At 50.5% G+C, this 24,260-nt stretch overlaps 1 protein-coding gene across 2 annotated transcripts in view; it reads left to right on the plus strand.

Moving 5' to 3' along the window:
- The first annotated feature begins 2,870 nt into the window (after positions 1–2,870).
- LOC119964945 (regulator of G-protein signaling protein-like) overlaps positions 2,871–24,260 on the plus strand; it is a 182,411-nt gene continuing 161,021 nt past the window's right edge. For both annotated transcript variants that reach the window (XM_038795164.1, XM_038795166.1), the window contains exons 1-3: positions 2,871–3,827; positions 6,439–6,501; positions 14,227–14,470. In XM_038795164.1, coding sequence (XP_038651092.1) covers positions 2,916–3,827; positions 6,439–6,501; positions 14,227–14,470 — 1,219 coding nt within the window. In that variant the 5' untranslated portion in view covers positions 2,871–2,915. The remainder of the gene's footprint in view (positions 3,828–6,438; positions 6,502–14,226; positions 14,471–24,260) is intronic.

Below are 24,260 nucleotides of genomic sequence, written 5' to 3' on the forward strand. Positions count from 1 at the left end.
ATCCCGGCGGCTGGTCGGGGCAGATGTGGCACAGCGAGGCGGAGAATCCCGGCGGTCGGTCGGGGCAGAAATGTGGCACAGCGAGGCGGAGAATCCCGGCGGCCGGTCGGGGCAGAAATGTGGCACAGCGTGGCGGAGAATCCCGGCGGCCGGTCAGGGCAGAAATGTGGCACAGCGAGGCGGAGAATCCCGGCGGCCGGTCGGGGCAGAAATGTGGCCCAGCGAGGCGTAAAATCCCGGCAGCCGGTCGGGGCAGAAATGTGGCACAGCGAGGCGGAGAATCCCGGCGGCTGGTCGGGGCAGATGTGGCACAGCGAGGCGGAGAATCCCGGCGGCCGGTCGGGGCAGAAATGTGGCACAGCGAGGCGGAGAATCCCGGCGGCCGGTCGGGGCAGAAATGTGGCACAGCGAGGCGGAGAATCCCGGCGGCCGGTCGGGGCAGAAATGTGGCACAGCGAGGCGGAGAATCCCGGCGGCCGGTCGGGGCAGAAATGTGGCACAGCGAGGCGGAGAATCCCGGCGGCCGGTCGGGGCAGAAATGTGGCACAGCGAGGCGGAGAATCCCGGCGGCCGGTCGGGGCAGAAATGTGGCACAGCGAGGCGGAGAATCCCGGCGGCCGGTCGGGGCAGAAATGTGGCACAGCGAGGCGGAGAATCCCGGCGGCCGGTCGGGGCAGAAATGTGGCACAGCGAGGCGGAGAATCCCGGCGGCCGGTCGAGGCAGAAATGTGGCCCAGCGAGGCGTAAAATCCCGGCAGCCGGTCGGGGCAGAAATGTGGCACAGCGAGGCGGAGAATCCCGGCGGCCGGTCGGGGCAGAAATGTGGCACAGCGAGGCGGAGAATCCCGGCTGCCGGTCGGGGCAGAAATGTGGCACAGCGAGGCGGAGAATCCCGGCGGCCGGTCGGGGCAGAAATGTGGCACAGCGAGGCGGAGAATCCCGGCGGCCGGTCAGGGCAGAAATGTGGCACAGCGAGGCGGAGAATCCCGGCAGCCGGTCGGGGCAGAAATGTGGCACAGCGAGGCGGAGAATCCCGGCGGCCGGTCGGGGCAGAAATGTGGCACAGCGAGGCGGAGAATCCCGGCGGCCGGTCGGGGCAGAAATGTGGCACAGCGAGGCGGAGAATCCCGGCGGCCGGTCGAGGCAGAAATGTGGCCCAGCGAGGCGGAGAATCCCGGCGGCCGGTCGGGGCAGAAATGTGGCACAGCGAGGCGGAGAATCCCGGCGGCCGGTCGGGGCAGAAATGTGGCACAGCGAGGCGGAGAATCCCGGCGGCCGGTCGGGGCAGAAATGTGGCACAGCGAGGCGGAGAATCCCGGCGGCCGGTCGGGGCAGAAATGTGGCCCAGCGAGGCGGAGAATCCCGGCTGCCGGTCGGGGCAGAAATGTGGCACAGTGAGGCGGAGAATCCCGGCGGCCGGTCAGGGCAGAAATGTGGCACAGCGAGGCGGAGAATCCCGGCGGCCGGTCAGGGCAGAAATGTGGCACAGCGAGGCGGAGAATCCCGGCGGCCGGTCAGGGCAGAAATGTGGCACAGTGAGGCGGAGAATCCCGTCCATTCACTTTGGTTGTAAGGATAGCAAAACCGAATATATTTTAAAATGTATGCAACTTGTAAATGTTGATATTCAGAGAGACGTGGGGATGCTTGTACAAGGAAAGTTTTAAGCAAGTAGAGGAAGCAATTAGGAAGGCAAATATCATGTTGGCCTTTATTACAAAGGGTTTGGAGTTCAAGAATAAAGAAGTGTTGATATAATGGTACAGGCTTTGGAGCTCTAAACTTTCCCCTCACCCTAGGGTTCAGACTAAAGGCTCTTCCTGTCTCCTCCTCAATTAACTAAGCATTCTCCAAGACACCTTGTTCTCTTGTCCTCTCTCCCTTCTCCAGATCTTTGACCTCCTCTGCACTCCTACACGGTTTATTTGCTCGTTGAATTTGGTTTAAGTGAAATCATTGATTTACTATCCAGCTGGCTGCTCCCCACCATGTGGGATACTCCTAGCTTGGCATGGAAAAATTGCTCTGGTATTCCTGTGTTTGTCCTGATGAGTGCAAGAGGAAAGATTACATATAGCATGACACTCAATTCAGCAATGTTCAAATCCTTTGTTATTATTTCTCCTTGAGATGTGAGCATTGCTGATAAGGCTGTGTGTATTGCCCATCCTTAATTGCTTTTGAGATGTTCGTTCTTGAGCACTATAGGTAGCAGTTTGACATGAATGGCTTGCGCAGCAATCTTCGAGCTTGGGGACAAGTTATCTATGTTGCAGTGGGACTGGAGTCACATAAAATCCAGACCAGGTAAAGCGGCTCAGGGTCATCAATCAACCAATTCCATTTTTACCCACAGTCTGCACCAGTTTTTTTTTATTCCTAAATTTTTTTTTCCTTCAGAAAAGGGCGGTCAAATTCCTGTTGCATCCTGCTCATGCCGATTCGCGCCGTGGTGAAGACTGAAAAATCCCGGCCTCAGCCTCTGGACTATTTGTCCAGTGGTATTATTCATCAAACTACTCCTCACTTGGGATGGTGATAACATTTGGTGATAATGGCACCACTGTCCACCGTTCGTTTTGTGGGAGGGTTTTCTGAGCTGCAAAGCAACAATCTCCTAATTCCCCCAAATTGGAAAAGGAGGGGAAAAATAATTTAACAAAACAAATTTTGGTGTGTCCTTAATTACTTAGCTGTTGAGGTTGGGGATCCAGTAACACTTCCAAAGAAATGATTGATAGGTTTGTTATCAAGGGTATATTGTTCCATAAGAAGTGCTCCTGTCCTTTAGCATTCTATAAGATTTTATGAAAGATCTGTGATGTTGTTGCCTGACTGATGTCTCTTTTCCTCTTCATTGAGAAGACATTCCATCGTTGGAATTGGCGGAGTCTTATCGAACCCGGAGGGACTTTATGGTCAAACTGCATGAACGGGTCTTTGAGAAGCTGAAGACATACTGGTTGCCTCGATTCCTCACACACTGCCAGTACAGCCTGAAGAGCGTCAAGGTCTGTTCCCCGATTCTCAATGAATACCAGGCCCAGGTCTCTCAAAAGGAGATTACAAAATCCCATGGCAGGTTGAAAATGAGCATCAAACAAACGGAAGGCGTCACCCTGCCTTACTTCACCAAGGCGAGTAAGCGCCTCTTCTGGAACCTCCCCTACTGCAAGGGTAAAACCACCATGAAGAGGCCTAAGCATTCAGGGATCTTGAAAACTAAGGAAGAACAGAAATGTCCTTGGAGTCAGTCAAAGGCCGGGCGAGCCCCAAAGCCCCCTCTTTCCAGTCTCCCAGAGTCCTCCACACTGGGATGCCTTTCCTCCTATTCCAGATGGGCATGTTGCTCTTCAGCAGCGAAAGACAAGTGGTCAGCTGATACAGCCCACATCCCCGATGAGTATATCTTCCCGCAGACGGACTCCTCCATCCCTCTTATCAAGGCTCCCTCGATGCTAACGTGCTGGAGGTCCTCCGAGATGCCGCAGCAATCTCAGTACCTCCACTGGGCTTTTAATGCTGATCAGTTGGCGGGGGAGCCGTTTGCAGCGTTCCTGAGGGTAAATGATTACCTCTCCAAACTTAACTACCTGCACTTGTGGCATGAAATGAACAACTTCTTCAGGGTTGTGCTGAGCACGAAGGACAGGGCGGGCTACCACCTCAGGACCATCCTAGCAGAGAAGATCATCGATCTCTACCTGAAGGAGGGCAGCAAGCATCACGCCCAGCTGCAGGCCGAAACCGCCAGGAACCTCAAGCTGGTTCTTCCCTCGGGCAGCGTCCTGCCGTGGATATTCACCGCACAGAGGGAGATTTTTGAGGTGAGAGTCTGCGGGCAAGGTTGGCTTAATCTGGAAGAATCGGGCGCTTAACTGTGAGTGAAGGAGTTCAGATGGGATGGGTCGGGCGGAGTCCCAAGTTGCCATTGGAGACCGTGCAATGAATTATCTGCGCGGGCGAAACAATCTCCTCAGCTGCCTGTAAAGAAAACTGCAATGTTACAGAGAAAGGGTAGAGCAGAGAAAGGTTCAGCTGGTCCATCAGTCCTTTCTCCAAGTTAGCCAACCATCAGATCTTATCATTTGACAGGGAGAATTGTCTATTGGCAAGACATAGGGAGACCGTGGCATAGTGGTAATGTCACTGGGCTAGTAATTAGAGGCCTAGGCGAATGGAGGCTTGTGTGTGTGTGTGTGTCGGTGGGCGTTCTGTGCGTCTGTGTGCATTTGTGTGTGGGTGGACATGTTAGTGCATGGATGGGCGTATGTGTGTATGTCTGGGTGTTTGTGTGTGGGTGGGTGTGAGTTTGTGTCTGGGTGGGTGTGTTTGTGCATATGTGTGTGTATGGGTATGTGTGGGTGGGTGTGTTTTGTGTGTTTACTATGTGTGTGTCTGGATGCGTGTGTTGCGTGTGTGTATGGGTGTGTGCGTGTCTTGTGGCAGCACAGTAGCATAGTGGTTAGCACAGTTGCTTCACAGCTCCAGGGTCCCAGGTTCGATTCCCGGCTTGGGACAGAGCGGAGTCTGCACGTTCTCTCCATGTCTGCGTGGGTTTCCTCCAGGTGCTCCAGTTCCCTCCCACTGTCCAAAGGTGCGCAGGTTAGGTGGATTGGCCATGCTAAATTGCCCTTAGTGCCCAAAAGGTGGGGTTACAGGGATAGGGTTGAGATGTGGGGTTGGGTTGGTGGTATGGGCTGAGGTAGGGTGCTCTTTTCAAAGGCCAGTGCAGACTTGATGGGCTAAATGGCCTCCTTCTGCACTGTAAATTCTATGATTGTCTGAGTGTGTTATGTCTGTGTGTGTGTGTTTGTATATGTGTTGTGTGTGTGTGTTGTGTTCATGTGTTTTGTGTGTGTGTTATGTGTGTGTGTGTCTGTGTCTGGGTATGTGTGTTGTGTGCCTGGGTGTGTGTGTCTGAGTGTGTTTATGTTTGTGTGTGTGCCTGGGTTTGTGTTGTGTGTGTCTGAGTGTGCGTATGTTGTGCGTGTGTTTTGTGTGTATATTATGTGTGTGTGGAGGTGTGTGTTTTATACATACGTTATGTGCGTATGTGTTGTGTGTGTTTAGTGTGTGTGTCTGTGTGTGTTGTGTCTGTGAGTGTGTGGGTGTGTTTTGTGCATGTGTTATGTGTGTGTGTATCTGGGTGTGTGTTGTGGGTGTGTACATCGTGTGTGTGTGTATGTATCTGGTGTATATGTGTATGTCTGGGTGCTGTATTGTAGGTATGTATATCATGGGTGTGTTATGTATGTGTGTGTATTTTGTGCATCTGTTCTGTGTGTGTGAGGATGTTGTGTGTCTAGGTGTATGTGAATGCATATGTGTCCATGTGTGTGAGTGTCTGCCTGGGTGTATGTGCTGTGTGTGTTTGCGTGTCTGTGTGCTGTGTGTCTGTGTTTTTTGTGTGTGTGGGAATGTGTGTTTTGTTTATGTGTTTTGTATGTATGTGTGTTTGTTTTGTGTGTGTCTGGGTATATGTATGTATGTGTGGGTGGATTTTGTGTATGTGTTATATGTGTGTGTCTGGTTGTGTATGTTGTGTGTGTTTGTGGAAGTGAGTGTTTTGTGTATGTCTTGGTATGTGTGTTTGTGGGTATGTGTGTTTTGTTCATGTGTTGTGTGTGTGTGTCTGCTTGACTGTCTGTGTGCCTGGGTATGTGTGTGGGTGTGTGTGTTGTGCATGTATTGTGTGTGTCTGGGTATATGTGTTGTGTGTGGGTGTGTGTGTTGTGCATGTGTTATGTATGTGTCTGGGTATGTGTGTGGGTGTGTGTGCTTGTGCATGTATTGTGTGTGTCTGGGTATATGTGTTGTGTGTGGGTGTGTGTGTTGTGCATGTGTTATGTGTGTGTCTGGGTATGTGTGTGGGTGTGTGTGCTTGTGCATGTATTGTGTGTGTCTGGGTATATGTGTTGTGTGTGTGTCTGGGTATGTGTGTGGGTGTGTGTGCTTGTGCATGTATTGTGTGTGTCTGGGTATATGTGTTGTGTGTGGGTGTGTGTGTTGTGCATGTGTTATGTGTGTGTCTGGGTATGTGTTGTGGGTGTTTGTTTTGTGCGTGTGTTATATGTGTGTGTATGTCTGTGGGTGTGTGTGTAACTATGTGTGTGTATATGTGTGTGTGTCTTCCTGTGTGTCTGGGTGTGTGTGTTGTGTGGGTGTGTATGTGTAGTGCATGTGTTATGGGTGTCTGTGTCTGTCTGGGTGTGGGTGTTTCCCTGTGTGTCTGGGTGTGTGAGTTGTGTGTCTGGCTGTGTGTAGTGCATGTGTTATGTGTGTCTGGGTGTGTGTGTTCCCCTGTGTGTCTGGGTGAATGTGTTATGTGCGTGCCTGGCTATGTGTTGTGTGTGTGTGGGTGTGTGTATTTTGTGCGTGTCTTATGTGTGTGTGTCAGTAACAAGCTCTTCGATGTGACGTCTTTGTTTTCAACAGATTCTCCGAGTGATGTATGATGAGTTTCTGGATAAAGAGGATGAGAAATTTCTAAATCTTGTGGTAAGACTGTTTCAGATTGTCTTGTACCAGGTCCCACACCAACAGCAATGTGGCTGGTGGGTGACACATCCGTGTGATGACACAAAAGGTAGCAGAGATTGGAAGCCACAGACCTTCCATCTCTCCGATCACCATTGAATTTTAAACTCATAAGGAAACAAAGTCCAGAATATTCACCGTAAACCTTCCTCTTGATGTTCACTTGTATTTCAAAGGTAATCATGAGAATATCACAGAAAAACAATTCAGGCAAAAGGATTTGCACTGGTCCTGTTTGAGAATTAAAATCTCCCCACCTCTGTAACCTTTAAAATAGATGTCATAACGTATTGAGACAAATAGCCATTCAGTCCTTCAGTCCATGTAAATTCTACCCTTTCACTGACTCTTGATCTGTGTCCATTCAGGTACCAGGCCCTAAAATGGTATTGCACACCATTGTTTGGTCCATAGTTATGCTTGGCAAATTATTGCAGTGGTTTGCTATTAACTTCTACAGCCTGGTTGACCACAAAACTCTCCCACCAACAAGAGTATTGGAAGAAATTACAGGCTAATAATCAACCACCGGTGACTCTACCCACCCATTTAATCCCCTTCCACACCCGATGTACACTCTACCCGATCACAGACTCTATCCATCCATTTAATCTCCTTCCACACCCCATGTACACTTTACCCTATCACACACTCTACCCACCCATTTAATCCCCTTCCACACCCGATGTACACTCTACTCGATCATTGACTCTACCGACCCATTTAATCCCCTTCCACACCCGATGTACACTCTACCCGATCACAGACTCTATCCATCCATTTAATCTCCTTCCACACCCCATTTACACTCTACTCGATCATTGACTCTACCAACCCATTTTAATCACCTTCCATGCCCATGTACACTCTACTCGATCATTGATTCTACCAGCCCATTTAACCACTTTCCACACACCATTAGCAATAACCCCAGAAGAACATCAGAAATAGTAACAAAAGTAGACCATTCGGCCCATTGAGCCTGCTGCACCATTCAATATGATCATGACTGATCTTGGATTTCAACTCCATTTTCCCGCCCAATCCCCGTATCCCTTAGTTCTCAAGAGACCAAAAATCTGTTAATCCCAGCCTAGAATATATTCAACGATGGAGCATCCAGAACCCTCTGGGGTCGAGAATTCCAAAGATTCACAACCCTTTGAGCGAAGAGATTTCTCCTCATCTCAGTCCGAAATGATCGGCTCCTTATCCTGAGACTGTGACCCCGTGTTTCAGATTCCGCGATCAGCGGAGACAATCTCTCCGTATCTACCCTATCAAACACCTTCTGTATTTCAATGCGATCACCTCTCATCTTCTAAACTCCAGAAAATATAAACCCAATTTATTCAGCCTCTCAACGCAGGACAACCCTCCCCTCATTGTCAACTTTCATTGTTCCGCCTCCAATTCAAGTAATTCCTTTCTTAACTGTGAAGACAATAACTGCACACAGTACTCCTGGCCGCGAGGTTTGCTAATGTCACACAGGAGGGTTTAAACTAGTATGGCGGGGGGGTGGGCACCGGAGCAATAGGTCAAAAGGTGAAAGCATTGAGGGAGAACTAGGGAATAGGGCCAGTATGGCTCTGAGGAAGAGCAGACAGGGAGATGTTGCTGAACACAGCGGGTCTGGTGGCCTGAAGTGCATATGTTTTAATGCAAGAAGTTGTTGCTCGTTCTGGGTGAGTGCGCTTTACACTCAATTTGGCTCTGTTTTATTGCTTAGCTCTAGAGTCGCCAGGTATCCTTATGATACCGCCACAAGTTTCAAGTTCAAGTTCAGACCAATAACTCGATACACCAGTTAGTAAGTTCAAACAAGACACGTTTATTATAATACAGTTATCTACTACGTATGCATATAAAACTACAAGACTAGGCTAATCCTACCACTAACAGGCCAATACTTATCTGGAATAAGGGAACTGCCGGATCAGGGAACAATGGCCTCTTGCTTTGTCCTGGATCCACAGGCTTCCAGTCGGTGTGGACTAAAGGGGTCAGGAGTGTCTACTCTCGTAGCGTGCGTTGTATGACACTTACTTGATGGCGGCTGCTGACCAGGCATCTCCTTCTCAAGGTCTTCTGCTGCAAAGGTGTTCTGCTGGGAGGGCCGTCTGGTCAAGAAGAAAGAATCAGTCCTGGGACCTGACTTTTATAGGTCCCAGGGGCTTTGCATCCTTCAAGGCGGACCCTCTATGAACCTGCAATCGATTGGGTCTCTTCCCAATCGATTGATTTTAATTTCCCCAATAACAGGCTGTTCCTCGATCCCCGGGCGGTTCCTTACACCTTATTGGTGCCCTTTGTCTCAGACTCCACTGGCCCCAGAATGTCTGACCTTCTATAGAATGTTTAACTGTTGTGTCCATTGTGCCTGGGAATCACCGTAAATCGCTTCATTAATATGCACAGCTTGTTAGTCACAATTCTGTCGGGTTTCTGTGGCAGCTAGAATACAGGGGATTCTGCAGACTGCTGGTTTCTTTGCCAATGTCCATTTTACCCTGCAATCTTTGCGTTCTTCCATTTTGTGTGAGGAAGTGGCCAACCCAGGTGGCTACACCCCCTCCTTGTGATCCTAACGCGAAAGCGTGAAGGATCACCTAAGTACAGTGTCTCCGTTCCCTGACTTCAGCGAGTTCCATGGCCTCTGCACTTTCCTCAACTATGCAGAAAAATTTTATCCACAATCTCTATTTGGCGCTATGTCATAGGGGACATGCATTACCAAAATCACAACAGGAACCACTAACTATCCTTAAATAAACCACACTCACTTACATGCAATCATTCTAAACTTCCTATCAATACAAACTTACAGCAGCATTCATGGCACATTTCTCTGACTCGGCAGTCGAGCTCCTTTATTTACATGGCATGGCATCAACGAAAAGAAAATCCTTTATTCACATTTCAAGGGGTTCGGGGGACTGATGGAAACCGAAGATAGGGGATCTCATCCTATACACCGTTGAGGTACGAGAGCGGTATGCTCTCCTTCGCCATTTCCTCATCCTAAGGGTCTGAACTAGGATGCAGTCAATCGCTAGTGCCAAAAGCGATTCTATCACACAAGACAAGGAATACCAAGTCATGAATCTGGTACACCAGGTCGGGGTGTAGAAGTGGATTTGATTTGGAACTTCGCTGATAGGGTTAATATAACAGTTCTGAAAAGCTCTGTGAAAGAGATGTCAACAGGTCAAGGGATGAAATAAAGGGAGCGTGTTCTGACCGGCATCTGTGAAAGCAGAGATGTCAGAAGGTTATGGGATGGAAAAAGGGGAGTGTGGCTTTGGTACCATTTAATGTTCTGACCGGCATCTGTGAAAGCAGAGATATCAGAAGGTCATGGGATGGAAAAAGGGGAGTGTGGCTTTAGTACCATTTAATGTTCTGACCTGCATCGGTGAAAGCAGAGAGGTCAAAAAGTCAAAGAATGGAATGAATGGGAAGCGTTACTTTATTGCGGAGATAGCGCAATTAAGCTCATTTGACCAGTTGAAACAAATAAACATTGAAATGTAAAAGGAATGGGCTTTGGAATGAGTTGGGCGAGATGGCCATGGGATAAGAAAAACCTTTGTAATAGCATTAATAGTGACTTGTGCTAATGATTATGTCAAAAATAACCTCCCGACCTCGAAGAATAATTCCATATATGTACATGTTCTGGATCCTTGCCAAATCATAGGTGTATCTAGGAATTTAAGGGGACCACCCCTAAGCTGTAAAATGTATAAAAATACAGTCCTTATTCTGGGATTTTGGCACTTCTCGAAGGTGGTTACCCGACTGCTTAGAGATTTGTCCCGGCCGTAAATAAACGAATATTCGTTACTGACGTGTTCGAGTGTTTTACTTCTGGACTGACGATCAGATACGTGAAAGCGCAATTCACAGGGGTAGTGTTGCCGTCTACTGGGCTTGGAGTGGTCTGTGTCTGGGAAACATTAACGGCCGGGGTGGGGGTAAGGGGATTTGCGGTCGCGCAAAAATGTACAAAAGCGATGAAGAAAAATACAATGGCGGCTGTCATCTTCCTTCTCTCTTTTCCTTCTGTTTTCTTTCTTGTTGATCTTGCTCTGATCCTGCTTTGGTCCCTCCTTCGAACGTCCGAAAGCTAGGGGATCAAGCATAGTATCTGTTAGGGTTCTGCTTAATACCTCGAATGATCGTATATCTGTCCTCTTGTGCCAATTATCCCTTAATGATTGGTCAAGTCACTCCCTGTGACTCAGTGTAGCCACCTGGGTTGGCCATTTCCTCACACAAAATGGAAGAACGCAAAGATTGCAGGGTAAAATGGACATTGGCAAAGAAACCAGCAGTCTGCAGAATCCCCTGTATTCTAGCTGCCACAGAAACCAGACAGAATTGTAACTAACAAGCTGTGCATATTAATGAAGCGATTTACGGTGATTCCCAGGCACAATGGACACAACAGTTAAACATTCTATGGAAGGCCAGACATTCCGGCGCCAGTAGAGTCTAAGACAAAGGACACCAATAAGGTGTAAGGAACCGCCCGGGGATCGAGGAACAGCCTGTTATTGGGGAAATTAAAATCAATCGATTGGGAAGCGACCCAATCAATTGTAGGTTCATAGAGGGTCCGCCTTGAAGGATGCGAAGCCCCTGGGACCTATAAAAGTCAGGTCCCAGGACTGATTCGTTCTCTTGACCAGCTCTCTTGACCAGATCTCTTAGCCATCCCTCCCAGCAGAACATCTTAGCAGCTCTCGAAGAACCTTGGGAAGGAGAGGCCTGGTCAGCAGCCGCCATCAAGTCAGTGTCATACAACGCACGCTACGAGAGTAGACACTCCTGACCCCTTTAGTCCACACCGACTGGAAGCCTGCGGATCCAGGACAAAGCAAGAGGCCATTGTTCCCTGATCCGGCAGTTCCCTTATTCCAGATAAGTATTGGCGTGTTAGTGGTAGGATTAGCCTAGTCTTGTAGTTTTATGTGCATAAGTAGTAGATAACTATTATAATAAACGTGTCTTGTTTGAACTTACTAACTGGTGTATCGAGTTATTGGTCTGAACTTGAACTTGAAACTTGTGGCGGTATCTTAACGATACCTGCCGGCTCTAGAGCTAAGCAATAAAACAGAGCCAAATTGGGTGTAAAGCACACTCACCCAGAACGAGCAACATTTAGTGGCGACAGACAGGGAGATGTTGCTGGACACAGCGGGTCTGGTGGCCTGAAGTGCATATGTTTTAATGCAAGAAGTATTACAGGTAAGGCAGATGAACTTAGAGCTTGGATTAGTACTTGGAACTATGATCCTGTTGCCATTACAGAGATCTGGTTGAGGGAAGGACAGGATTGGCAGCTAAACGTTCCAGGATTTAGATGTTTCAGGCGGGACAGAGGGGGATGTAAAAGGGGAGGCGGAGTTGCGCTACTGGTTAGGGAGAATATCACAGCTGTACTATGGCAGGACAACGCAGAAGGCAGCGAGGCTATATGGGTAGAGATCAGGAATAAGAAGGGTGCAGTCACAATGTTGGGGGTTTACTACAGGCCTCCCAACAGCCAGCAGGAGATAGAGGAGCAGATAGGTAGATAGATTTTGGAAATGAGTAAAAACAACAGGGTTGTTGTGATGGGAGACTTCAACTTCCCCAATATTGAGTGGGACTCACTTAGTGCTAGGGGCTTAGATGGGGCAGAGTTTGTGAGGAGCATCCAGGAGGGCTTCTTAAAACAATATGTAGATAGTCCAACTAGGGAAGGGGCTGTACTGAACCTGGTATTGGGGAATGAGCCCGGCCAGGTGGTAGAAGTGTCAGTAGGGGAGCATTTCGGGAACAATGACCACAATTCAGTAAGTTTTAAAGTGCTGGTGGACAAGGATAAGAGTGGACCTAGGGTGAATTGTGCTAAATTGGGGGAAGGCTAATTATAACAATATTAGGCGGGAACTGACGAACCTATATTGGGGGCGGATGTTTGAGGGTAAATCAACATCTGACATGTGGGAAACTTTCAAATGTCAGTTGAAAGGAATTCAGGACTGGCATGTTCCTGTGAGGAAGAAGGATAAATAAGGCAAATTTCGTGAACCTTGGATAACGAGAGATATTGTAGGCCTCGTCAAAAAGAAAAAGGAGGCATTTGTCAGGGCTAGAAGGCTGGGAACAGACAAAGCCTGTGTGGAATATAAGGAAAGTAGGAAGGAACTTAAGCAAGGAATCAGGAGGGCTAGAAGTGGTCACGAAAAGTCATTGGCAAATAGGGTTAAGGAAAATCCCACGGCTTTTTGCATGTACATAAAAAGCAAGAGGGTAGCCAGGGAAAGGGTTGGCCCACTGAAGGATAGGCAAGGGAATCTATGTGTGGAGCCAGAGGAAATGGGCGAGGTACTAAATGAATACTTTGCATCAGTATTCACCAAAGAGAAGGAATTGGTGGATGTTGAGTCTGGAGAAGGGGTGTAGATAGCCTGGGTCACTTTGAGTTCCAAAAAGATGAGGTGTTGGGCGTCTTGAAAAATATTAAGGTAGAGAAGTCCCCAGGGCCTGATGGGATCTAGCCCAGAATACTGAAGGAGGCTAGAGAGGAAATTGCTGAGGCCTTGACAGAAATCTTTTGATCCTCACTGTCTTCGGGTGATGTCCCGGAGGACTGGAGAATAGCCAATGTTGTTCCTTTGTTTAAGAAGGGTAGCAAGGATAATCCAGGGAACTACAGGCCGGTGAGCCTTATGTCACTGGTAGAGAAATTACTGGAGAGAATTCTTCGAGACAGGATCTACTGCCATTTGAGGAGCGGTTGAATAAACTCGGTTTGTTCTCACTGGAACGACGGAGGTTGAGGGACGACCTGATAGAGGTCTACAAAATTATGAGGGGCATAGACAGAGTGGATAGTCAGAGGCTTTTCCCCAGGGTAGAGGGGTCAATTACTCGGGGCATAGGTTTAAGGTGCGAGGGGCAAGGTTTAGAGGAGATATACGAGGCAAGTGTTTTTGCACAGAGGGTAGTGGGTGCCTGGAACTCGCTGCCGGAGGAGGTGGTGGAAGCAGGGGCGATAGTGACATTTAAGGGGCATCTTGACAAATACATGAATAGGATGGGAATAGAGGGATACGGACCCCGGAAGTGTAGAAGATTTTAGTTTAGTCGGGCAGCATGGTCGGCACGGGCGTGGAGGGCCGAAGGGCCTGTTCCTGTGCTGTGCTTTTCTTTGTTCTTTGTACTCCAGATGTGGTCACACAAAAACCCTGTACAACTGTAGCACGACTTATTTCATCTTGTACTCCAGTCCCCTTGCAATAAAGGCCAATAAAGGGGGGTGGGGGGTTTGAAAAACCGGAGGCCTGCGATGCCATTACAATTCAAATCTCAAACAAAATCTGAACTTGGGAATGGTGAATGACTTGTATTTATTAAATAAATTTAGAGTATCCAATTTTGTTTTAATTAAGGGGCAATTTAGCGTGGCCAATCCACCTATCCTGCACATCTTTGGGTTGTGGGGGTGAAACCCATGCAGACATGGGGAGAATGTGCAAACTCCACACGGACAGTGACCCAGGGCCGGGAATCAAACCCGGGTCCTCAGCGCCGTAGGCAGCACTAACCGCAGCACCACGGTGCCGCCCGAAATGACTTGTGTGTTTTTAATGCCGCAGTCAAACTCATTATTTTGCTTTTTCTCAGGCTGGAGCCCAACCCAATGATCCAAACAACTGGACGCAGTGCGAAAGACGGGCCCCGTCTGACACAGAGACCTACGACCTCCACCTCAGACGAATGGCACGCTCCTTGATCCTGGCTCAGGCGTGTTCTGTCCTCGGAGACACGGAGACTCTGACTGAGGAAGACTGGAAGATGCTGGCTCAGGAGGACATTGCCTACCTGGGCTCGATGCAGATATTAATAGAGCCAGCGCCAAAAGATATCGGTGAGGGAAATTGGAGGGCAAACCAGGCTCTAGCTTACTTTCCTATTTCCTTTTTATAGGGAACATTCTCGCACCCCCGCACTTCCCTGTTGACCCCCCCCCCCCCACCCCCCCCTCCCCCCCAACCCCTGTTGACCCCTCTAATGCCCTCCACCTCCCAAAACCAAACCTCTCTTGGCACCCAATGCCACATTCTCCATCATGTAGGTAATCAAACGTCAGGTATGGTTGTGGGAAGGTGAGTGCTAGCTTACCGAGTTTGGGGACATCACAGTCCACGTTCGCCCTGTCCTCTCTGAACAGAAGGGCCAGGCACACACAAGTTTCATTGTGAGGCTACTAAATTACAAGCGTTTATTTTCTGCTGTCACCCAGGGAAGTCAGTAAATATGAACCCAGAGCCCAGCACCAGTTCAAACAGGAGGGCCAGTCACACCCATCACCACACGGTTTGTACAAATCATACCTTCTGTTGGTAGGGTGGGGTGTGGCAGGGCTGGGGTTGGGGGGGGGGGGGGGGGGGTGCTTTGTGACCAGTAACATTTCCCACGGGGCAGCCTGCATATCAGTTGTCAACTGTGATTAAACCTTTTCCTGGAGGTTACATTACATGACTTGCCCCCACGCTCCAGCCATCGTTTGGCCAACACATCCCATCCATGTGACGTACGGCCTTCCAACCAACGTCAATTGGGAAGTAAATGGACTCGTTACCCAATTGGATGATGTTTGACTGTCAGCCAAAATATCCTTTTCTATCCCTATTTTTGACATTTTGATATCCGGTAAAGAGAAATGTTCAAAGAAAATGGCAATAAATAATAGTTTCAATGTCCTGATGATTTTCCTCCAGGGTCGCACACAGCAGTGTCCTGGAGATTGAGCTTCAATTCCTGGAGACTCTAGGACAACCTTAGTTACAGTATAATTCATCGAGGAATGATACAATTAAGCTTTTGTGGTCAGGCTTGTAGGCAGTAGCATTGATCGGATCGGTAATTTATTTATTTTCAGTATTCAACCGAGGCAATAGAAAAAACTGTAATTCTTGTTGCTGTACTTCCTACGATTGAATCACAATCAGGTGTCAGTCTCCCTGTGTCTCGAGACCGAGAGACCATTAACCCTGTGACCCCACCACTGTGGTGAATTCTAATCCCAGTCGCTTTTTGGGCGTATGCGGTTGGGATCGGGCCCCAGGAGTCTGTTTTGGACTACGTTGCCGAGGATGGCCAAGCGGTTAGTGCTGAACACGCACTTCTCCTTGTTGTAAGTGAGGTTGAGGAGAGATGCGGTGTGGAGAAATTTGGCAAGGTTGGCGTCGTGGTCCTGCTGATCATGGCCACAGATGGTGACATTATCTAAGTACGGAAACGTGGCCCGCAGTCCATACCGGTCAACCATCCGGTCCATGTCTCTTTGGAATACCGAGACCCCGTTAGTGACGCCGAAGGGAACCCTAAGAAATTGATAGAGGCGACCGTCCGCCTCGAAGGCAGTGTATGGACGGTCCGATTTGCGGATGGGGAGCTGGTGGTACGCGATTTAAGGTCAATTGTTGACCGGTACTGTGCAATCTGACTGACCATATCGGATATGTGAGGGAGGGGGTACGCGTCGAGCTGCGTGTACCGGTTGATGGCCTGACTGTAGTCCACGACCATCCTGTGTTTCTCCCCAGTTTTAACCACTACCACCTGGGCTCTCCAGGGACTGTTGCTGGCCTCGATGATACCCTCCCGAAGCAGCCACTGGGCTTTGGACCTGATGAAGTTCTTGTCCTGGGTGCTGTACCGTCTGCTCCTGGTGGCGACAGGCTTGCAGTCTGCAGTCAGATTGGCAAAGAGGGAGGGAGGGTCAACCTTGAGGGTCGTGAGGCCGCAAATGGTGAGTGGGGGTAGGGGCCCGCCGAATTTGAGGGTGAGACTCTGGAGATTACATTGGAAATCCAGGCCCATTAATAGTGTAGCACAGAGGTTGGGGAGAACGCACAGACGGAAACCGCTGAATTCAACGCCCTGTACGGTGAGGTTGACCACACAGAAACCTCGGATTGGGACAGAGTGGGATCCGGAGGCCAGGGAGATCCGCTGGTTAGCGGGATGGACCGCGAGGGAGCAGCGCCTTACCGTGTCCGGATGGATGAAGCTATTGGTGCTCCCGGAGTCTCGTAGGCAGGAGGTCGCGTGGCCGTTGATGAGCACCGTCGTCGAAGCGGGAGCAAGGTTGTGAGGACGGGACTGGTCCAGCGTCATGGAGGCGAGCAACGGGCCATCGTCCGAGTAGTCCGACGAGGAGCGGCAGCGACCCGGGTCCAGCGGTCCAGTTCCAAGGGAAGGACAAAAAGGCGGCATCCGAAGTACATGTGGGGGCGAAGATGGCGCCGCCCATGCAGCGCACGTTGTGGTCGCAGGGCAAGATGGCGGCGCCCATGGTGTGCACGTTGCGGGCGCGGGTCAAGATGGCGGCGCCCATGGTGCGCACGTTGTGGGGGCGGGGCAAGATGCCGGCACCCACTGGCCACACGTGGACCTGGCGGGGGAAGATGGCGGCGCCCATGGTGCGCACGTTGTGGGGGCGGTGCAAGATGGCGGCGCCCATGGGCCGCACGTAGACCTGGGGGGAGAAGATGGAGGCGCCCACTGGTCGCACGTGGCCCCGGGAGCAGAGGATGGTGGCACCCATTGTGCGATCGGCTGAGGGAAGGGAGAGAAGTCGGGCGCAATAGCGGCAACTGCGCGGGCCTGACACACCGCCGCAAAGTGGCCCTTCTTGCCACAGGATTTACAGGTGGCGGCGCAGGCCGGGCAGCGCTGGCAGGGGTGCTTCTGTTGGCCGCAGAAGTAGCAGCGGGGACCCCCAGAGTGCACGGTGTGGCGAGCAGCGCAGGCATAGTATGCGGGAGCAGCCCCAGTCGGGGGGGTCGGTTGCGGGGTCCACGAGGGGTAGGATGGGTGGGCCGCGCGGCGAGTGGGGTAGGACTGTACATTACGAGAAGCGACCGTCATGGAGAGCGTTAAAGTCTTTGTCGCCGTTAGGTCGAGCACGGCCCCTTCCAGCAGTCGTTGCCAGATGGGGTCCGATGCAATCCCCGTCACAAATGCATCACGCATGAGAAGATTGGAATATTCCGTGACCGTGACGGCCTGACAGTCACAGTCCCGTACTAGAGGGATAAGGGCCCGCCAGAGTCTTCAATCGACTCACCAGGTAGTTGTACACGAGTGGCGAGCACATGCTTTGAAAACAGAGTGTTCGTCTTCTGGACGTAATTTTCTTTAAGGAGTTCCATGGCGCCTGCGTAATTCGGCGTGTCCTGCATCAGCGGGAACACGCTGGAGCTCAACCTTGAGTAGAGTAGTTGAATTTTCTGAGCTTCCGTCGGTGCGGGATCCGCTGAGGTGATAAAGGCCTCGAAGCAAGCCAGCCAGTGATTAAAGTCTTTTCTGGCGTTTGGCGATTGCGGATCCAGCTGCAAGCGATCTGGTTTTATCCTGATGTCCATGACGTGGAAAATCTCACTGTAATAAATTGATGCGCTATCAATTGCACTTAAAGACTCAAATTGGTACGAGAGAGGCTTTATTACAGATAGATGTTTATCCTCCGACTGCAGCTGGTAGATTGGCTGCTCAGGAGAACTCCTACATATTTATACGGCTCCCTGTGGGCGGAGCTAGCCGGCAGGGGCTACCGGCGAACCTGTAGTACAGGTACTGCTGTACATCCCCTAATACAGGCACACTCACAATTACACAGTGGTGGATAACCACACCCAGATGAGGAATACCTCTCAGATGATTCACCTCAGCTTCAGGTAGAGTATTAAGCTTAAACAGGTCTGATATGATCCTTCTCCAAAGGAAAGGTGTGGCACGGTGGCACAGTGGTTAGCATTGCTGCCTCGCAGCGCCAGGGACCCGGGTTCGATTCCGGCCTGGGGTGACTGGAGTTTCCCCCGTGACTGCGTGGGTTTCCTCCAGGTGCTCCGATTGCCTCCCACAGTCCAAAGAGGTGTAAGTTAGGTGGATTGGCCATGCTAAATTGCACCTTAGTATCCAAAGATGTGGGATTGGGCGGGTGAGTGGGGCTGGGTAGGGTGTTCTTTCAGATGGTCGGTGAGACTTGATGACCAAATGGCCTCCTTCTGCACCGTAGGGATTTGATGAGTGTTCAGAAAGGAGTCATCCATGATGTATTACCGTCCTCCTTTTTAGATAGCCTTTTTACAAAATTAAAGTGACTATAATCTCTTGGGTATTATTAAGATTTGGAAATATCCCCACGGGTTAATGTAGATCTCCATCAAAGGAAGCACATAACGTGCAATTCAAAGTCGGGTGGAAAAAAATCAGTCACAACGTTAAATAGGTTCTAGGAAAATCTGAGAAAGTATGAAAGTTTTAAAAATCAATTGGTGCAACAAAATATTTTAAGGAGGATATCAATCAAATCTTAAAGTAACATTTCCCTTAATCCCCGAGTGAGTGAGAGTTAAGCAAATAAGTGAAGTGAATCTAAAAATCTCATGTGTCCTCTCAATACTTTACATGAAAGTTGGTGGTGTCGCGGTAATGTCAGTGGACTAATCCAGAGGCCCAGGCTAATGCTCTGGGGTCACAGGTTCAACTCCCACCATGGCAGCTGGCGAAATTTAAAGATAATGAATAAATCTGGAATTAAAAGCTCGTCTCAGTAATGGTGAACATGAAACCATTGTTGATTGTTGTAAAAACCCATCTGGTTCACTAATGTCGTTTAGGGAAGGAAATCTGCCGTCCTTAACTGGTCTGGCCTTCATGTAACTCCAGATGCACAGCAATTCTGAAAATGGCTGAGCAAACTACTCAGTTATAGGGAAATTAGGGAGGGGCAATAAATGCTGGCTAAGGTAGCCTGCCCCTTTAAGGGGTGAGTTCCCGGAGGGTCATGTTGCCTGGTTGGCCAATTAGTTCAGAGTAATTAGGCAAATCCTGGGTCTGAGCGCGGGCTTTCCTTGCCAGCCTGGAGTCATGGAATACGACAACCTTTATCTCACTCTCTGGAAATAATTAATTCACTTAATAAAATGTCTCGAGCATCCTCGGAGGGCAGAGCATCTGAGCGGTGAGTATATAAAGTAACTTACCTCGGGGATTTGCGGCCTAGTCTCCAGGGAGCAGTCTCGGAGGGCAGAGGGTGGGAGCGGTGAGTATACAAAGTAACTTACCTCAGGGATTCGCGGCCTAGTCTCCAGGGAGCAGTCTCGGAGGGCAGAGGGTGGGAGCGGTGAGTATACAAAGTAACTTACCTCAGGGATTCGCGGCCTAGTCTCCAGGGAGCAGTCTTGGAGGGCGGAGGGTGGGAGCGGTGAGTATACAAAGTAACTTACCTCAGGGATTTGCGGCCTAGTCTCCAGGGAGCAGTCTCGGAGGGCGGAGAGTGGGAGCGGTGAGTATACAGGGGCAGCTTTAGCACAGTGGGCTAAACAGCTGGCTTGTAATGTAGAACAAGGCTAGCGGCGCGGGTTCAATTCCCGTACTGGCCTCCCTGAACAGGCACCGGAATATGACGACTAGGGGCTTTTCACAGTAACTTCATTGAAGCCTACGTGTGACAATAAGTGACTATTATTATTACCCCCCATCCTGGCTGAATTTCTTTATATGGATTCCTTCACAGCCTATGCTGAATTAGTGACCGACTTGGTGGCACTGTACTTAGCACTGCTATCTCACAGTGCCAGGGACCTGGGTTCAATTCCGACCTTGGGTGACTATCTGTGTGGAGTTTCCCCGTGTCTGTGTGGGTTCCCTCTGGATTCTCCGGATTTCCTCCCACAGTCCAAAGATGTACAGGTTAGATGGGGTTCTGGGGATAAGGTGGGGGAGTGGGCCAAGGTAACGTGACTTTTAGACGGTCAGTGCAGACTTGATGGGCCGAATGGCCTCCTTCTGCACTGTAGGGAATCCATATAAAATACTCAAGACAGAGCCAGATTTCCCGGCTGTTCACACCAACGGGTCTTCTGGCCCCACCGAAGGCGTCCTCTTGCTGGTTTCCCGCCAGTGAGGGGTGCATTCAATGGAAAACCCTCTTGTCAACGGCAGGACCAGAAGATACCACTTTTGCTAATATTATTTATCATTATTGGTCACATCCCATTGTCTGTCCCCGCGTACATACCTGCCCCCTACGTGACACGGGTTTCTCATTTCACTACCTGCGTCTTATTAGAAAATGATTCCGCAAACAACACTGTGATAATGGCTGGATAATCTGGCAGTGATGTTGTTGGGGGTAAATATTTTTGGGGGGCCTGGGGGAACTCTCCTATTCTTCTTCGGATAGCCCTCCAGGTTGTGTTGCACCTGGCTAAGAGGGCAGACTAAGTCTAGGCCGAAAGATGGTACCTCCAACGGTGCAGCACTGCAGGGTGGGGCTTCAGTCTGTGACCTGACTGTGAAGTGAGACTGTTACTCAGTCGGTCACAGACTGACAGGATTATCTGAAACAATAGGTACAAAAATAGCAAGGTGCAGCAGCCACTAGAAATTGAAGGCATTTCAATGATTTATTTTGATAGGATACTGGACACAGCCTCCACTTAGCGAACAGAAGGAGACAGAAAGTCCAGTCCCAGTGACCGGGGACACAGTGCCTACGTTTTGATGGGTCACCTGATTTGACGACAAGGCTGGCTGAACGGTTTTGCTCCTGGAACAGTTCAATAAACGCAAGGTGTCTTATGCCCCCCTTCACATTGTGTCTCTAGAGTGTTCCTTGATTCGAGGCTGAGCTCTCTTGACTGTTGGCGTGTCTGAAACTCAAGTGTCTCAGTGGCAGCTACTTGTGGCTTGGGCCTACTGAGGCCTGGTCAATCCTGCTGTGCAAATTGGTTAATAGTCCCAACTAGGCGCTATGTCTCTGTGGTTTTGTCAAAGAGGAATATTTCTAAACCCCTGATACTAACTTAAGCCGAGGGCCTTAACAATCAGCTGTGATTTTTCAGGAAACCTGCTTGATCTTCGCTCTGACCTTGCTGGTGTATTTATCCAGCCCGACAAGCCCACAGGGCCCAGGGGCACGTCTGAAAGACCAACCTGGTGACCTGAGCCCACATTCAAGCCGAGGCCTTTGATTGAAGCCTGGATCTTAAAAGCTTTGGTCCGATCATAGCCTTAAGTCTTTAGGCCTCTTAAAGCCTTAAGGCTTTAATTTGACCTTCACGTTTGTCATTTTGAAAGGCATGGGTCAGAATCTAGAAACTTTATATTTGCTCCCACAGAGGCATCAGGTACCTTTCATTGATTTTAACAAAATATCATCTGAATAAAAAATTCTTATAGTATGGAAATTCGACATGATTTGGCTGGGAAAGTTTCCACACGGTGGGAGCAGTAGGCTCTGGCTGGGTCTCTGGAAGGGCAGTGGACACTGGCTGGACTGCAGTGTGAACACTGGACACTGGCTGGGCCTCAGTGGGAGCAGTGGACACTGGCTGGGCCTCAGTGGGAGCAGTGGACACTGGCTTGGCTGCAGTGGGAGCAGTGGGCACTGGCTGGGCCTCAGTGGGAACACTGGACACTGGCTGGGCCTCAGTGGGAGCAGTGGACACTGGCTGGGCCTCAGTGGGAGTAGTGGACACTGGCTTGGCTGCAGTGGGAGCAGTGGGCACTGGCTGGGCCTCAGTGGGAACACTGGACACTGGCTGGGCCTCAGTGGGAGCAGTGGGCACTGGCTGGGCCTCAGTGGGAGCAGTGGGCACTGGCTGGGCCTCAGTGGGAACACTGGACACTGGCTGGGCCTCAGTGGGAACACTGGACACTGGCTGGGCCTCAGTGGGAGCAGTGGGCACTGGCTGGGCCTCAGTGGGAGCAGTGGGCACTGGCTGGGCCTCAGTGGGAGCAGTGGGCACTGGCTGGGCCTCAGTGGGAACACTGGACACTGGCTGGGCCTCAGTGGGAACAGTGGGCACTGGCTGGGCCTCAGTGGGAACAGTGGACACTGGCTTGGCTGCAGTGCAGCACTGGACTGCGGCCTCAGTGGGAGCAGTGGGCACTGGCGGGGCCTCAGTGGGAACAGTGGACACTGGCTTGGCTGCAGTGCAGCACTGGACACTGGCTTGGCCTCAGTGGGAGCAGTGGGCACTGGCTGGGCCTCAGTGGGAACAGTGGACACTGGCTTGGCTGCAGTGCAGCACTGGACTGGGCCTCAGTGGGAGCAGTGGGCACTGGCTGGGCCTCAGTGGGAACACTGGACACTGGCTGGGCCTCAGTGGGAGCAGTGGACACTGGCTGGGCCTCAGTGGGAGCAGTGGGCACTGGCTGGGCCTCAGTGGGAACAGTGGACACTGGCTGGACCTCAGTAGGAGCTGTGGGCACATGGCGGGGCCTCTGTGGGAACAGTGGACACTGGCTTGGCTGCAGTGTGAGCACTGGACTGGACCTCAGTGGGAGCAGTGGGCACTGGCGGGGCCTCTGTGGGAACAGTGGACACTGGCTTGGCTGCAGTGTGAGCACTGGACTGGACCTCAGTGGGAGCAGTGGGCACTGGTGGGGCCTCTGTGGGAACAGTGGACACTGGCTTGGCTGCAGTGCAGCACTGGACACTGGCTGGGCCTCTATGAGTGCAGTGGGAATTGACAGAGCCTCGTTGGGAGCAGTGGGCATTGGCTGAGTCTCAGAGAGCGCAGTGGGCATTGGTTTGAGGTGGTATTCCACAAAACTCAGAGGAATCCAGCGACACAGATGCCGCAATGACAGATGCACCCTTCTAATGAGCACCAAGATACCTACCTCCCCCACCAACATCCCCACTGCATATATACTGTGCAATGAGTGGAAGCAGCTGGGCACTAGCTACTCAAGCAGACTCGCCAGGGGAGTTACCCTCTTTTAATACCCAGTCTGTCTTCAATTCATTGATCTCAGATTGTGCAGTGGTGCAGCTTCTGAGAATCACTTCAGGCAGGGAACATATTTGTCGGGAATGAGAGCCTCTGGAATATGTGTATGCACGCAAGTATATATGTGTTTTTTTTATGTGTATGTGTGTGAGCGGGTTTAAAGGATTTATCAGATGACTAAATCTTTTGATTATTCTTTCACGGGATGTGGGTGTCTACACGCTGGCTGGGTCAGCATTTATTGCTCATCCCTAGTTGGCCTTGAGGGGACTTCCGGTGGCGGTTATGAAGGAGTAAGTCGCACAATTGGTGGCTCCCGCTCGGGTCGGACTTTTGGACCTTTTCGCCCGATTTTCTACCGGACTTGAATTGAACAATTGATGACAGAGGCAATTGTGTACTGAATTCCCACATCGGTGCATGGAGAGAAGGACGAGAAGTGTTCGTAATGGCAGAAACAGAAAGACAGAGAAGGTTGGGCTGAAGCTGCAGTGGGAGACAGCATGGCGGAGGACCAGACCTCTGGTTTGTTGAGCCAGCGGTCAACGGAGCAGCTGATGCAAGTTATTCAGGAAGGTTTTGCTAAGCAGAAACGGGACTGCTTGGACCCGATAAAAGAGTTGATTGAGCGGCTGGAGCTTAGATTGGATGCCCAAGATCGGGTGATCCAGAAGGTGGAGAAGGCGCTGGCTGAGCAGGAGGAACATCAAACTGCGGTGGTGTTGGAGGTGGGGATGCTGAGAGACCAGCAGAAGAAGCTCCTGGAGAAGGTGGAGAACCGAGAGAATAGGTCCCATTGCCAGAACCTGGGAATCGTTGGGCTCCCGGAGGGAGCTGGGGCATACATTGCAGATATGTTTGAGAAGCTGCTGGGGGAGGGGGATTCGCCCAGCCCTTGGAGGT

Source organism: Scyliorhinus canicula, chromosome 4, assembly GCF_902713615.1.
Source record: "Scyliorhinus canicula chromosome 4, sScyCan1.1, whole genome shotgun sequence".
In the NCBI taxonomy this organism is placed as follows: Eukaryota; Metazoa; Chordata; class Chondrichthyes; order Carcharhiniformes; family Scyliorhinidae; genus Scyliorhinus; species Scyliorhinus canicula.